We start from the raw sequence: 14,279 nt of genomic DNA on the forward strand, positions 1-14,279 counted from the left end.
AACACTTGTTAGACCTCCATTATACACACTTATTTGGTTAGTAACACTCAATGTCAACATAACTTTAGTTTGTTTACAACAGAACTCCACAGGGCTCCTTTAGATTGTGCCCCCCCCCCCCTCCTTTGTGTTCTCAGCAATGTGTTGTGATAGACAGAGTAAGCTGACCCTGAACACACAGCTCACGAAACACAGATCAAACTGTCAAACTAGGCAGTGCTGATCAGATATGATTTATTTATTTATTTATTGAATGCAACAGTGTGCAGTTTGAAACATTAAAGATGCACTGCACCAGAGTTAGCTCGAAGCTAATTTGCATCTGTAGTCCCCGACAAAAAAATTAATCAAGATTCTGTTACTGCATTGCCTATTTCTATATTTTAGTTACTGTTTAGCTGTAATATGAGAAAGAGCTGTTCTTGAACTAGGTTTCCTAATAGTTATGCATGTTCACTTTCACTCCGATTTTTGTAGATGCTTAATAAGACACAACTTTGATATCATATATGCATTTTTACTATTTCAAACCAAATTTAAAAACATCATCTTCTGACTTCAGAGATGTTTTTGCTTATAGCTAATGTTGGTTTATTCTTTACAGTTATTTACAATCTTGCACCTCAATCTTTTGAACAGTTTGTAACAACCTGTAGTCCTGGATCAAAGTTAACAAGAGCTCCACTAAAGGGGACTGTTGAATGTTGAAGTTTGGTCAAAACTTTTTTTCAGTTAAGGCAGTCCGTATGTGGACTTCTTTACCACTGAGTATCCAAGGGTGCAGTACTTTTAAACATTTTATATCTAGTTTGGCAGAAAGATACTCAGACCTGCAGTCACTGAGCTCAGATACACTGATCATGTTGGCCAGCATCAGTATGATTGCTTCATTACCTGATCTATCTGACCTTAAAGAGGGTCCCAGCGTCAGAATCTTGTTTGAAGATTTTCATTACCTCAGTTTTGTGTTTATGTGTTGTATGTTTTTTATTCAAATTATGACACAGCAAATGTGGGGCCAGGTTGTATTATACCATAGAAAAGCGGAGTGGGAGACTGATAAGCCGTAGTTGAATCCAGCCATGCTCTCAGTCTAAATCCATATCTAAACCACCATCACTCTGACTCAGATGTCAGAGTGTTGAATGCATTTCCTCTATAAATGATTTAGTGTTTTAGTATTTTAAAGTAGAAGTATTTTAAATCCTGCACTGTTTACATCCATGTTTACTAGCTTGTCGCCTTCTTCTTCTCTGCCTTTTTTGGTGCATTGCTGTAGATCAGTGGAATAATGTGAAACCAGCAGCAGCACTGTGTGTCGTGTCACCTGTATGCACTAATAGAGGTCTGAAACTCCACAGGGAACCTTTAATGTCCACATGGAAAGTAGTATTGATGCACCACACAGGAGAAACTATGTGACATAAAGTCGACAACTTTCTGTACATAAATTTTATTCCCAATTCAGTGGCTGAAGCTGAAAAATACAGCAACATATAGCAATGCCATGATAAGAAATAACTTAGCAAAATAATCACAGACTGATAATCACAACCGAGTGGTTATCTTTTTCACAGTTACGACACTAGAAATTTTGTACAAATAAATACATGCAATGCCCCATAGAACACACTCAGTTTCTCCTCAGAGGAATTTGATCAAAACAGAAAAATGTCTGGATCTTAACATATACAAGTATCAAAACGATCGAAAGAAAACAGTAAAGCAATACTGTTGAAATACTTCATGAAAACAAACTGGAAAGTGATATGATGTAATCATGTACAAATTTATGCTAACATACATTATATTTGGATCAATTTTATTTGGATAGTCTTTTTTTTTTTTTAAAAAAAAACACTGCTAGTCATGAGGGAATTTATTCTAAATGTGTCATCTTTTGGTTCTTCATTCAACATTTGTGTTGCAGATGTCTGCATCTAAATTGATAATGGTTGCATTTTGGAAAACTCACTGGCATATGCTGAGATGTTGGTTGGGTGTATGTAATTATTTGTGGCATAAATAAGAGAAAAGATGGGCATTTCAAAGCCACTTATAACTAGAATTCACTTGAGTAAGACTAATCTTTAGGGCTGCTTGCTGTTTTTGATCAGTCACTCAAAGATCCATCAGCATTGGTTATAAAAAACATTTGCAACATTTGCAATTTACTGTTTGGAGATAAGTTCATGAAAACTGTGGTGGCACATACAGTAGTTGGCATTAAACTGATGAGTCTAATTTATAATGACCCATGCTAAATCCTGGCAAGACGTTGAGGTTCTTCAAAAGAAACATTTTGGAGAATGTGCTTCTTTGGCTTGTGATATACTTGTGGTTAGTTAACTGTTTGTGGCAGCCACACATATCTGGCATTCCTTCAGAGTGTTATTCGAAATTTATGCTACACCTCTGCAAGATGCAGTTCAACACATGAACAGTGGAGGCAGTATGTCAGATGCTGTATAAAGCAGAGAGCAGTGGACTAAACAAACAACAACAGCAGAAAAGTGAAGAGAAATTCATAGAGCTTGTTGCCTTTTTCTGCCATGATCTAAGCATTACTAATGCAATACGTGTTGGATGTCACCATGTTTAGTTATGTTTACCTTGTGCACAATTAGAAGTTAGAAGGGTTGGGGGGAGGATGATATAACTGATGAATGTAAACCATAAATTTGTCAACTGTTGAAATATTGACATACTATTTACACCTAGCTCTCCCTTTAATGTCTCTGGGAGCTCTGGTCATTGTGGCCATAATGTGAGCAGGACACTTTTATATGATTTTTAAAATACTTTGTCAGGTATTTCAATTGCTACATTAGTCAAAACCAGCCATTCCTGTCTGGTTATTGTATCCAGTAAAAATCCATCTTCCAGAAAACATACTGGTGTACATGACTCCACAATATTATTTGATTTTGCAGTATGAAATTATATATAGATGATGCAGGTAAAGCCTACTCTACACAGTTAAAGTTGGTAAAAAGCGAGTAAATCATGAGCTTTCAAGGGTCTTACCCAGGGTCAGATGAGAAAATCAGTATAAGTCTTATCTCTGTACAGAAACATTATTGGTCCAGGTCACATAGGTTGGGTGTTTTTAGCCTAGCCAGAGCACAAAGACTGGAAGCATACATCAAAAGTGAATAAAAAACATTCTGATCATTTCAGATCAGTTTCTGATCAAAAGTCAGTAACTACAAATCTGACCAGACATCAATCCCAGCTTCTGGTATTTAAAACTTTTCAATACTACAAACACATTTTAGTCAAACCTAAAACAGTATTGAAGTTGGATACCCAGCCCTCCTCACAGCAGCCAGGTTTTAACAATAACCCAGATGACTCTTGAATGAACTGACCAGCTACTAGGACTACTAGCTGACTAGCTTGTAGATATTATGTAAACCACTCTCTGTGCTCTAGCTAGGCTAACACATCCTGGACCTACAAGCTGGTCAAAATTATTTTGGATTTTGCATTTAATTGTTTTGGTTCAATTCCAGTATAATGGAACAATAAACAATAACTATGAGGTCAAAGCACTATCAGCTTTTAAGGTATGTTAGGATGTATATAATACCAATACTTGGTGAACAGTATAGGACTGCGAAGCTCTTTTTATACACAGGGCCCCAATTTTGATACAATGAAGCAGTATAATCATCCTAAACATAAGTAACCAAGGATTTTTTATTGCCAAACAATCACCTGACTTCAAACTGATCATGAGTTTCACCTGCTGAACACCAGATTTCAAGCAAAAAAAAAAGCTAATTTGTTTGATTACTTTCTGTCACTTAAAATTGGAGATTATGTATAAAAAGGTCATAAATCAAACACAGTTCACCTGAGGAGGTTTATACACTAACATTAACATCAAACTCCTTACTTTAACCTCATAGTCTGTCTGTTTCATTTCAAATCTGTTGGGATGGAGTAACAACAAATCTGTCACTGTCATTTCTATCTTTTAAACAAGCTTATACTATTACCTGGACATGTTCAACTGTCTTTGATTCTTCTACTTAATTGGAGTTTTACCCTTCAAACAGCATGTGAAATAAATAAAGTTTGATGTACTGTACAACAACAGCAAAAAAAAAAGTACAATGTTTCCACTCAGACTTGAAAATGGGATGCAGCAGTGTCAATCAATGCAGAACACTTAGTACAGCTGAACTGCAATAATAAAACAATACAATACTAAACACCAAACAAAAACACAGGCTCAGTCATTCACATGACATTGGTTGGAGTGGTCACTGTATGCTCTATTTGTGATTAATTCCTGATATTCACTAGTTGTTAGAGGAACAATTATAGTCAAACTGAATCTCTGCTGTCACTATTTGAAGAAATGTGCTTTTGTGTTTATTAAAGGACGATACCTGTGTGTTTAAAAGTTAACATCCAAGGCAGTCATTTGGTTTCACTGATTTTGAAAATCAATTTGCAGATCCTTAAAACTTGCTGGGGTTGTGTAATCATTTATGTTACACATGAAATCTGCACTCATTCATATAAACATTACATTATTACTGCATGATGATGTAGATGAATTATAATTTAAATGATTGATTTGTAAACACTACATTAGCTCATAACAGTGATGTAACTTTGACACAAATTAATGCAGACTTGATGTAGAAATTATTGTTAGTGCTCTTTGGTGGACAAATTATGTAATGGAGACACTGTTTCTAAATTACCTCAAAATAGTAATAATAATAATATCTGACATTTCTCTACTGATCATACCATTCTTGTTACTTATTCAGTGTTTCCCCTAGAATATTTTTCAGGCCTGGAGGTACGCACCGAAAAAATCCTAAAGAGACGAGGTGCGCAGGATGGCATATTCGTGCAGTCAGATCACAAGGAGAGGATAACTTAAAAAGTTGCATTTATTGCATAAAAATGAGCTTGAGCTTCTTCCCTCATCGGCTCCTCTCACTTCTCCCACTTCTGTCACTCTCCCTTCTTCCCAATATGTATTTTTGCTTGGCTCCAGAGTTTTGGAGAAAAACTTTTGTTATATTTGTCCCCTGTGTTAGATCTTTCTCTTTAGGTGGTGCCATTAGCTAACCTGCATCCCATACGCTTGCGCTCTTACTCTGTAGTAATTTAAAGGCACTCTGACAGCAGTGGCACTCACATCGCATCAAGAGTTTCCCAGGCAACGACATAGAGGTTGATTCACATTTCAGAACAGTGCTGCACAGAGGCTCCCAAATGCAAATGATTATCGATTTCCGAATGAATGGATATTTGGTGTTATTTTTGGCATTAAAGAAAAGACTTTTTTGGCCCGGTGGGGCCTCTCATTGGCCTGGTGGCCCACCAGGCCTGTACAATTATAGGGGAAACACTGTTATTAACCGATGTATATACCAAAAAAGATGTATCTGCAAAAAGCTAATATTGGCCAATTAATATCAACAGGCAGAGTCTGATGTTCACTGTGATGGATTACAAGCAAGTTTCAAGAGTTTGTCAATTGATTTTCCTGCCTCACAGAAATGAATTGAAACCACTGAACGCCTGGAATGGCAGAAAGAGTACGTTCCAATTTCTAAAACACAGCAGCATGATTTGTAGAGTTATTAGCTTTGAAGTAAAGTACATGTGATTTGTAGTAAATGGGCTTAAATATGCATTATCACCAGTATGGCCCTCTAGAATTCAATAGAGCCTTCATCACTGCATTCATCGACACACAACAATAATACTGCAGAAACAATTGGGACTAGCTGAAGAAATCCTTAGTCCACTGAAAATTTTAGTCAAGGACAATAAATGAATGAGTTCAGAAAAAAAACAGAACATTAAACTTATAAAATTCTTAACAGCGTGATTACTCTTGAAAAGTTGTGATTTCATGACGTTCATTAATATGTTTGTTTTTGCCACCATTGTGATTGACATCATAAATGACAGTTACCATGATTTACAACAGGGAAACATTAGAAATATGACATCTATTAGTAAATATTTCACTTCTTTTTCATTTAGCTGAGTTTTACTCTTTAAGGATAATTTGGTTTATTACAACATGAATCTCAGAGCTTTGGCCACTGTTTCCATCAGTTACGATAAAACTGTACCTAAAGTAATAAAGAGATCTGGGAACATGGCAACATCATATCTCTACAACAAAGTCCAACGGGGTAAACATGAGCAGCCAGATGACCAGACAGGTTGTAAGCAAACCAACAAACAATTTATCCAGATTATTGAATCCACTTTATTTGGAGGTCAAACTTAGAGTGAGAACACCTGAAATGTCACTAATAATCCCTTATTGCACAGGAACACTGTCTGCACACAACTATAGCAAGTACGGTAGGTGAAGGTTGAAGCAGGAAGTTGGTCAATAAACTGTGATGGATGATCACAATAGACATGGATAATGACTTTACTGTTCACCTTTGTTTTCTCTTACCATTAGGTTTGGCTAACCTGAGGGTTTGTTTCAAACCTATGTGATCATCTCACATTTGTTGACCCATCACACTTCTTTTTACTCATGTTGCCATCCACCCATCTATCCATCCATCCTTTCTGCTGCTTATCCATGTCCAGGTTCCCCTGGCAGCTGGCGAAAACACAATAGCCCATACGTCCTTCACTCTAATCACGTCCTACAACTCTTCCTGTGGGATTGGAAAGCAATCAACAAGATGGGATATGTAATCCAATGTGTTTTGGGTCTGCCCTGGGCTTTCTCACAGTTGGATGTGCCCAAAAAACAGAGGCATTGTAATCAGATGAGTCTGGCAAAAGTGTTTATGGCTGTTCCTAATGGGGTAAAAAGTCTAGAGAAGGGTGAGGTAAATTGTACAAATGGCGCACACTTTGAACAATCATTCCTTAGAGGCATTCATAGTGCCCCACTCAATTGTACATACAAAAAGTGTGAGAAGTAAGTTGTGTGAAGAACGAAAAAAGTTAGCCAGAGAGAGAAGTTTATAGTCTGCCTACTTTCTAACCTCTACAGCCTGACAAATCCAGTGCCTACAGGGTTTTGCTCCTCAGACTGTCAATTTCATAAAGTTACTAAAATTGTTGGACCAGGCCCCCAATTCCAACATCAGAAAGGTGTGGGGAAAAGTTTCAGATGCTGTTCAACTATCTGAAAAGCACTTCCGTCAGCATAGCAATGCCTTCTTTCTATCACTAAGGGTGAGCCCAGCTACCCTGCAAAGGAAACTCATTTTGGCCGTTTATGTGATCTCATTAATTTGGTCATAACCCAAATTCATGACCATAGGTGAGGATTGGGACATAGATTGTTCAATTCTTCAACACGGCAGTTTGATGCAGCACCAATCTGCCTGGCAGTCTTATGTTCCACCTCTTCCTCCTTTGCTCATGAACAAGACCCCAACGAGTCCAAACTTAATCACTTGCTGTGTTCCAAGATCTCAGCAATTGACTTGGTAAGTACAATGTTATTATTACTGATAGGACTGATGGCCAAACCTACAGAAAAATATGCAACTACTAATGAACCGCAATTGTCCTTAATTACAGCATAACATTTTGCTTTTGAAACAGATTATTTTACAGTACCAATGCTGATGGAGTCCTCCCTTATCCCAGTGTCCTTCAGTTGGAGATCAGTTTTAGGGTGGCTTCCCACCAGCAGTCTCTCAGAGGAGCAGCATCCTGCAGCAGGTGGTGAATCAAAGATAATCCATCGTACCATTTCCCTTTGATGGCCAATAGTCAAAAAAATAAACTCTTTTACAAATAAATACAATATTTATACACACGTGATTGTTGAAAGCTAGGTACTTCATTGTGAATTGCTTTAGATGAACTTGACCAGCTGCCTCGGCATACTGGCTTAGACAAGAACTGGCTGTTTTCTGCATTAATGATTGTAATTATCACCTTGTTCGGTATTGTTTCCACGGTGTTTGACAAATTTTGATTTGGTCTGTAGAAAATATTAATTGTTGCTATTTGTAAACCTTGTTATGTACATCAGCAAACACATTTTTACAGGAGGACTACCAATTGAGGTAGCAGGGGTGAACAGGTGAACTGATCCTGGGCTGCTTCTTCATTTGAACAACAATTCAACGCAGGCTCCTAAAGCAAACTTCATGGTTCCTTATTGTTTTTGAACAACTAGGCGTTCTTACATTTTAGAACAATCTCAGTCCAGCTGTGTGTCACAGGGCTGAAGGTGATGAAGATTTATTGTCTGTCCTTTCTGTTGCAGTGCTGATATTTTGTGGTATAATGAGGCCTCAAACAGGGTGGTGATCTTCATGTGGATAGATCCAACATCATGAGTTGGGATGTGTATTGATGTTTCCTATTCATCCTCCTTGGTATGATGTTGAAATGCAGAAAAAAATCCAAATCTTTCATTCTTCTTGACAACAGAACATGCAGGCATCCAATTCCTCTTAGTTGCCTTGCAACAGCAGTTTCACAAATTTAACAACTTCAACAAAAGGGGTGTTTTTTTCCAAGTTGTCAAAACCCAAGCTCCATTTGAAGGCTGTATAACACTGCTCTGCAAACTGAAAATGTCCTCGTCAGTCAACTAACACTGTCGTCCACAATTGTGCACTGATGCATCTTTTCACCCAAGCAGAAACCCAACATGGGCCAAAAAAACTATGTGCTCGCTCACCTGTTTATAGCAGCGATAACAAACGATAGTGAACAAGGAAGCTTAGAGAAAGAAATACGGGACAGCCTCACCATCTTCCACTGCCTGGATTTTTCCAGAGTTTAAATTACACATAGTCCTTGTGAAGAAGATAGTAGGTGGAATGGCATTTGCAGTCACACATCTGGTATCAAAGTGCTTCATCTACAGTTTCAGATGCTTGATCATTCTCCCATTTCAATAGAGACCATCATTTTCCATCCAATGTGTTCCATCATTTAGTCTATACTTCCCAAACAAATGGGTTTGGCACAATAATGTCCTGCTGGGAAAGGTCTGCTCTCATTCAAATGACATGAGGTTTGCTGGTATCTGTTGAGAGAACAGAACAGATATTTAGCATAAATATTAGAAACGAGGAAAACTAAGCCATATCCAGGTCTTATTTAGAGGCTAATCTGTGTCCGTGTAAAGTAGTTTAATAGATTTCTTTGCCAATTGGGGCAACAAAATGAGGTATAAATACAACACTGACTTATCATCACCTTATAAAACTGTTATGGTAAATGTGAGAGGCATAAATCATTGCCTCATTACATATCCAGCAGACACAGAGCAACATTATCATTCATTTGGAGTCATGTTTGTGTTCACCTGATGAATCCAGGTCCAAAATTCACTCTCCTTTTAGCTCTGGTTTGGTCTCTACCAACTCTTGAGAAAAACACTTGTCTCTTTAGCTGCTAAATGCTCCACACTGTTCACCAGCTAGTCTCTAACTGTGTCTGTCTTCTGTTTGGCGCTGGGCAAGTGGTGTACGGTGGCTTTATTTTTCACTGTGCTGATCATACCTGAGGTCTACTGCTCCTACAAGCCTCTTCCAGGTTTTTGTGCCAGATGATCGCTGAAAACCTGGATCCTGTCTGGAACTTGTAAACATTGCCTGTGAAGTGACATAAATATGTTACTAAAACCAAACAGGTATTTGCTTTGTGTCAGTGCATCAATTTAAATGAAGAAAAGGAAACATGTTCTGTTGGCAGGGGTGAAGCTGACCTTTGTCTGGGTCATTGAGTTGGAAGATGTTGGGTCTGGCTGGGTCATCTGGCAGCACCACCATCCACCCAGTCACACACACCTTCTTACAGGGGCTGGACTTATACTGTGGTAAGTACAAGAATGGGTCACATTCAAAGCTTATTTTCACTTGAAGTAAAAGTTAAGGTAGATGAATACTTTTGCATTAAGGGGGTAACAGCATGGGAACATGAGACTGGACCCTATGGATAGTATGTCCACAGGCATAGATGCTGTAGCTACACTGCAGAAGCTACAGAGACAGTAGATTACTATTTTCTACATTGTAGAAAATAGTAATCGTAAACTGCAGATATCAAAGCACTTTGTACTTGCTGATTTTGATAAGGGCTACATTAATAAAGTTTTTTCTTCTTCTTCTTGTTACACATCAATAGTATCCTTTTCAGTGATGAAACAAGACAAACCTTTCACCACCTTAGCCTCATATTCTTAAAGCAGCAAACTTACATGTTTCCTCTCAGAGGCCCTCAGTGCTTTCGCCCCATAGAATGTAAGTGTTGATCCAGACAGAGTGATCCAAAATCTGGTCCATGATGACAACTGCAAAATAAAACACATATGCTGAAAAGATCTTATTCACAACAAGATGATTCCTCTCCAATGTGCTGACACGGTGAAATCTACCTTACCTTGGGCTTCCGTCCCTCCTTCAGCTGTGTTTTCCTTCGAAGGGGTCCTTCAATGGTCACACTGCCAGCCTCACTGCATCCATAGCAGGAGGTGGCAGCAGAGGAGCTGAGGGTGTTGGGAAATATGAGAAAAGATGGAAACACAAAACACTATAAGCAACTGAAACAGTTTCTGTTTAGTATTCAGAGTTTAGTGTGTACAACTCAGTTTGACACAATATGATTCTGATGAGGAACTATTTTCTGTTAAGTGCCTGTATTGATACAACAGGTTCTTGCAGGGAAAACACATTATATGCTGATTTAATGCTATGTGTATTTCTCGGCCAACTGGGTGGTGCATGTTTTTCTTTTTTTCCCAACAGGCCAAACAAATTACCATACATGGTGTCCTGTGCAGCTATTATTGAGTTTTCAGTAGAAAATGTATTTACTCTGTGAAAGATATGGGCAGAAATCTATTGAACAGAGAGCAGAGAGACTACCACTGAATGTACACAGCTACCGGCTGTACTCCAGTTCAGTACCAGTTTCTGTAGCTGTTTCAGTGTCCACTGGAAATGTTTCATTAGCGTCTGTTCTTTTTTCACGTTTTACAAGCATAAATACATGTTGGCAGCTCATTTAGATGATATGAGAGGCTTTGTCGCTCTACCTGAATATGGCAACCTTTTGTTGCTTCTAACTCTCTATGTTATCACTCATTTTAAATGTCAACTTCGCGGTTTTTATTAATTTTGTCAGATAGCGTTGTGGGTGTAAAATAATGGTGTTATTTGCAAGCACAACAGCTTGGTAATAACTGCTGGTTTATGAGCTGTGATCAAATTTCATATTCCTTCTGCTATCTGACAATAGAAGCAGAAAAATATGTAAATGAGAAGAATTATGGATGCTGTGTACATTGGCTTCAATTTCTCCACAGACAGTAGCCTCAATAGACCAGAATTCAATGCAGTCACAAGATGTGTTGGTGTGGCTCCATGCTTGGAACCCTCTGCTACTGGTGTCCCTGTCAAGATGCACCATTTGACTTCAGGATAGTCCAGACTTTGGATATCCATATACAATGTGACTGAAGTGGAACGCACACATTATAGTGTATGACAATGACTGTGAACCATCTTGTAGAAACAGCATGTAAGTTACCAACACTGACATTATGCTTCCCAAAGTTAGCTTTTCTTTTCTTAAATAAGACAGACACAAGACAAACATAAAGCACACTACTGACTCTATCAGTGAAGTAAGACATGATCTAGTCTGACAAAAGTCACCTGTTGTCAGTGACACTGTACACAAAAACATTGTTGAGTGTTGAGGCCACCCCACTTTCAGGACTTTTATGGATACATTGTTATTTTGCTAGAGCCTTAAGCCATGTTCACATTATAGCAGAAAAACAGCTTTTGCCTTATTGTGCATGGTGTGTGTGTTTTTTTCATGGTGAAGGATCTGTGATGATGCATTTAATGCACTGTGTAAAACTGTGTTGTACCTATAGTTCAACTTAACCCCGAGCCTTTGTGAGCACTGGCATGGGCCAAAGCTGTGTTAAAAGATTCAAATAAAAGATATATGACTGTATTAATGCAATAACAAATCCTCCTCACATTAACAGCACAATAAAAAACATTTGCTGCACAAATTACCAGCCTTCAGATTCAATTATCAGGTATGTTACAAAAACACTATTTGAGTCTGTAGTGAGTATAGTGATCAGAATAGATAATGATACCTTACAAAACTTGCAAATAGCTAGAAGCTAACACTAAGTATTCGCTAATTGCTATTTGCCAATAATCCAACCAAGAATCCTGCACTGTCCGAGGTGGCACATGCAGCACAAGAGCATTTGTCCAATATAATGTGAACACAGCTTTACCACTGGGGTTAAGACCACAGGGCCTTAAAAATAAAAAGGTGTTATCCTTTGAGGTGATAAATCTCCCACTGGATTTTGGAAGATAGAACCTTGTGTGCAAAACATGTAAATAAGACCGCTTTGGAGTTATTCTTGAAGGTGCTACTGAAGGTTAGCATGTTTCAATGTGCTTCCAGTCTTAGTGCTAAGCTAAGCTAAGCTAAACACATCCTAGAGCTACAGTATCTCTGTACTACTTACACAGAGATGAATCAGTAAACTGATATATAATATCTCATCTGATTCTGGGAAAGATAATGAGAAAGTTTCTTTCACAAAACATCAGACTGTTCCTTTACCAATCAAGCCTTCCCTAAATGCTTTTAACCTGCCACTCAAACACTTTTCTAGTTACATAGTATGATGTTTGAGAGCCCATTCCAGACCATATAGTCACTGTGATTAAAGGGTTGGTTCACCCAAATTACAAAAAAAAAAACACATTTCTTACATCAAGCCATGTAAATAGTTCTGTTTTATTTGTCCTGGTTTTCAGAAATCTGTGTCTATGGCAGGGTATTGAAAATAAATACTTTTTTGGTACGACTACAATGTGTCTGTTGCACTGAATATCAGAAACTGCCACGTTCTGAAAGCTAGGAAATGTCTTATCAATCTTGTTACTGGTACTGTAGCTCTGGAATCGTATTGGCTTGTATTTGAAAATCTCAACTATACCCAGCCTTGTAGGTTTCTGATATTTCTGCCTCCAAACCAACAGTAGGACTGCATGGATAAAATTGTGATGCTGACAGCATTGAGAAATTACATTTAAAAAAATCAACAGCAACATCACTTTAAATGGGTCAGTGCCCCTGTAACTTTAGATAATCCACAGAACACACTGTCAACCATTTTGTTGGAACTACTTTTTTCTGAACAAATAGTCCCAATTAAAACTTTTGACAATGTGTCCTGTCAACAGTTATGGTCAAACTACCTGCTTTAGATTTTTTTTAGTAATTTGATTGAACTGACCCTTTATTACAACATTCATCCAATGTATCCTTTTTCAAGTGAGTCAAATGTACAGCCCACAGCCACATTCAGTTCCTGAGAGCTGAGTTAAAATGATACCTGGCTTCCACCAGCATGCAGTGAGTCTGACTTCTTACTCTAATAAAAAGGTGAATGAATTCTTGAAGTGATATTGACTTCTTGCTCTCCTGCTTCACTGTACCTGTAAACATAGCTGCGGCTCCGGGGGGAGTTGCGAAGCGGGACCCTCCAGTTGGGGCCCAGTGTTGCGTACATGCGGCCCCTGTTTGTCACATATTGTCAGAGTCAGTCTGAGGGGCTCATAGGATTGGCCTTTTGGTTAGCAGAATTGTTCAGTGTACCCTAAACCATTTATTGAGATATATGATATAAACGTCACTCTGGGACCAAACAATCTTTTTCATCTGCCACTAACAAATATAAATAACATATCTTTTTGCAGGGACAAACATAGATATACAGTATGATTAACTTGATGTTAGGATGTTAGCAACATTCAAATACACTGATATTATATGCATAATGAACCCACTGCAGAGCACAGATTGGGAGTTAACACAGAAGTACAGTTCAAAGACAAATAAAGCTTTAAGTATAATGCTGGAGATATACTGTGTTCTTCTTATCGTCAACAAATCTCATGTGCAGAGCCAAACCAACAATGATCCGATCTGCTAACAACTGTAGTTTATTTTGACTCAATCCCACATACACTGTCCTGCTGCCAGAAATACTCACTAGAACACCAAATGTGGATTCATCCACCGCTGAAAATAGTGGTAACGCTTGATTTTACCGGTCCTTTCATTTTACACTAATTTTCCAAAAATGTTCCGAGTAATTTTCAGGTATTTAATGGTTAATTTCTTGGACATTTAACAGAGAGGGGGGTGCAGTTTGCTACAAATTTTACAAAAAGAAAAAACAACTCATAAAAACTCTATACTGAGCACATCTCCTGTATACTACTAAATTACAGTTACAC

The 14,279-nt window shown here is 38.1% G+C and overlaps 1 protein-coding gene across 1 annotated transcript in view; it reads right to left on the bottom strand.

Moving 5' to 3' along the window:
- Positions 1-1,437: 1,437 nt before the first annotated feature.
- Positions 1,438-14,279, bottom strand: part of LOC137170664 (ras-specific guanine nucleotide-releasing factor RalGPS1-like) — a 126,365-nt gene continuing 113,523 nt past the window's right edge. The window contains exons 15-20 of the mRNA XM_067574184.1: positions 13,476-13,556; positions 10,372-10,477; positions 10,190-10,282; positions 9,698-9,803; positions 9,493-9,584; positions 1,438-9,013 (exon numbers count right to left, since the gene is read on the bottom strand). Coding sequence (XP_067430285.1) covers positions 8,984-9,013; positions 9,493-9,584; positions 9,698-9,803; positions 10,190-10,282; positions 10,372-10,477; positions 13,476-13,556 — 508 coding nt within the window. The 3' untranslated portion in view covers positions 1,438-8,983. The remainder of the gene's footprint in view (positions 9,014-9,492; positions 9,585-9,697; positions 9,804-10,189; positions 10,283-10,371; positions 10,478-13,475; positions 13,557-14,279) is intronic.

The sequence above is a fragment of the Thunnus thynnus genome, chromosome 19 (genome assembly GCF_963924715.1).
Source record: "Thunnus thynnus chromosome 19, fThuThy2.1, whole genome shotgun sequence".
Lineage (NCBI taxonomy): Eukaryota > Metazoa > Chordata > Actinopteri > Scombriformes > Scombridae > Thunnus > Thunnus thynnus.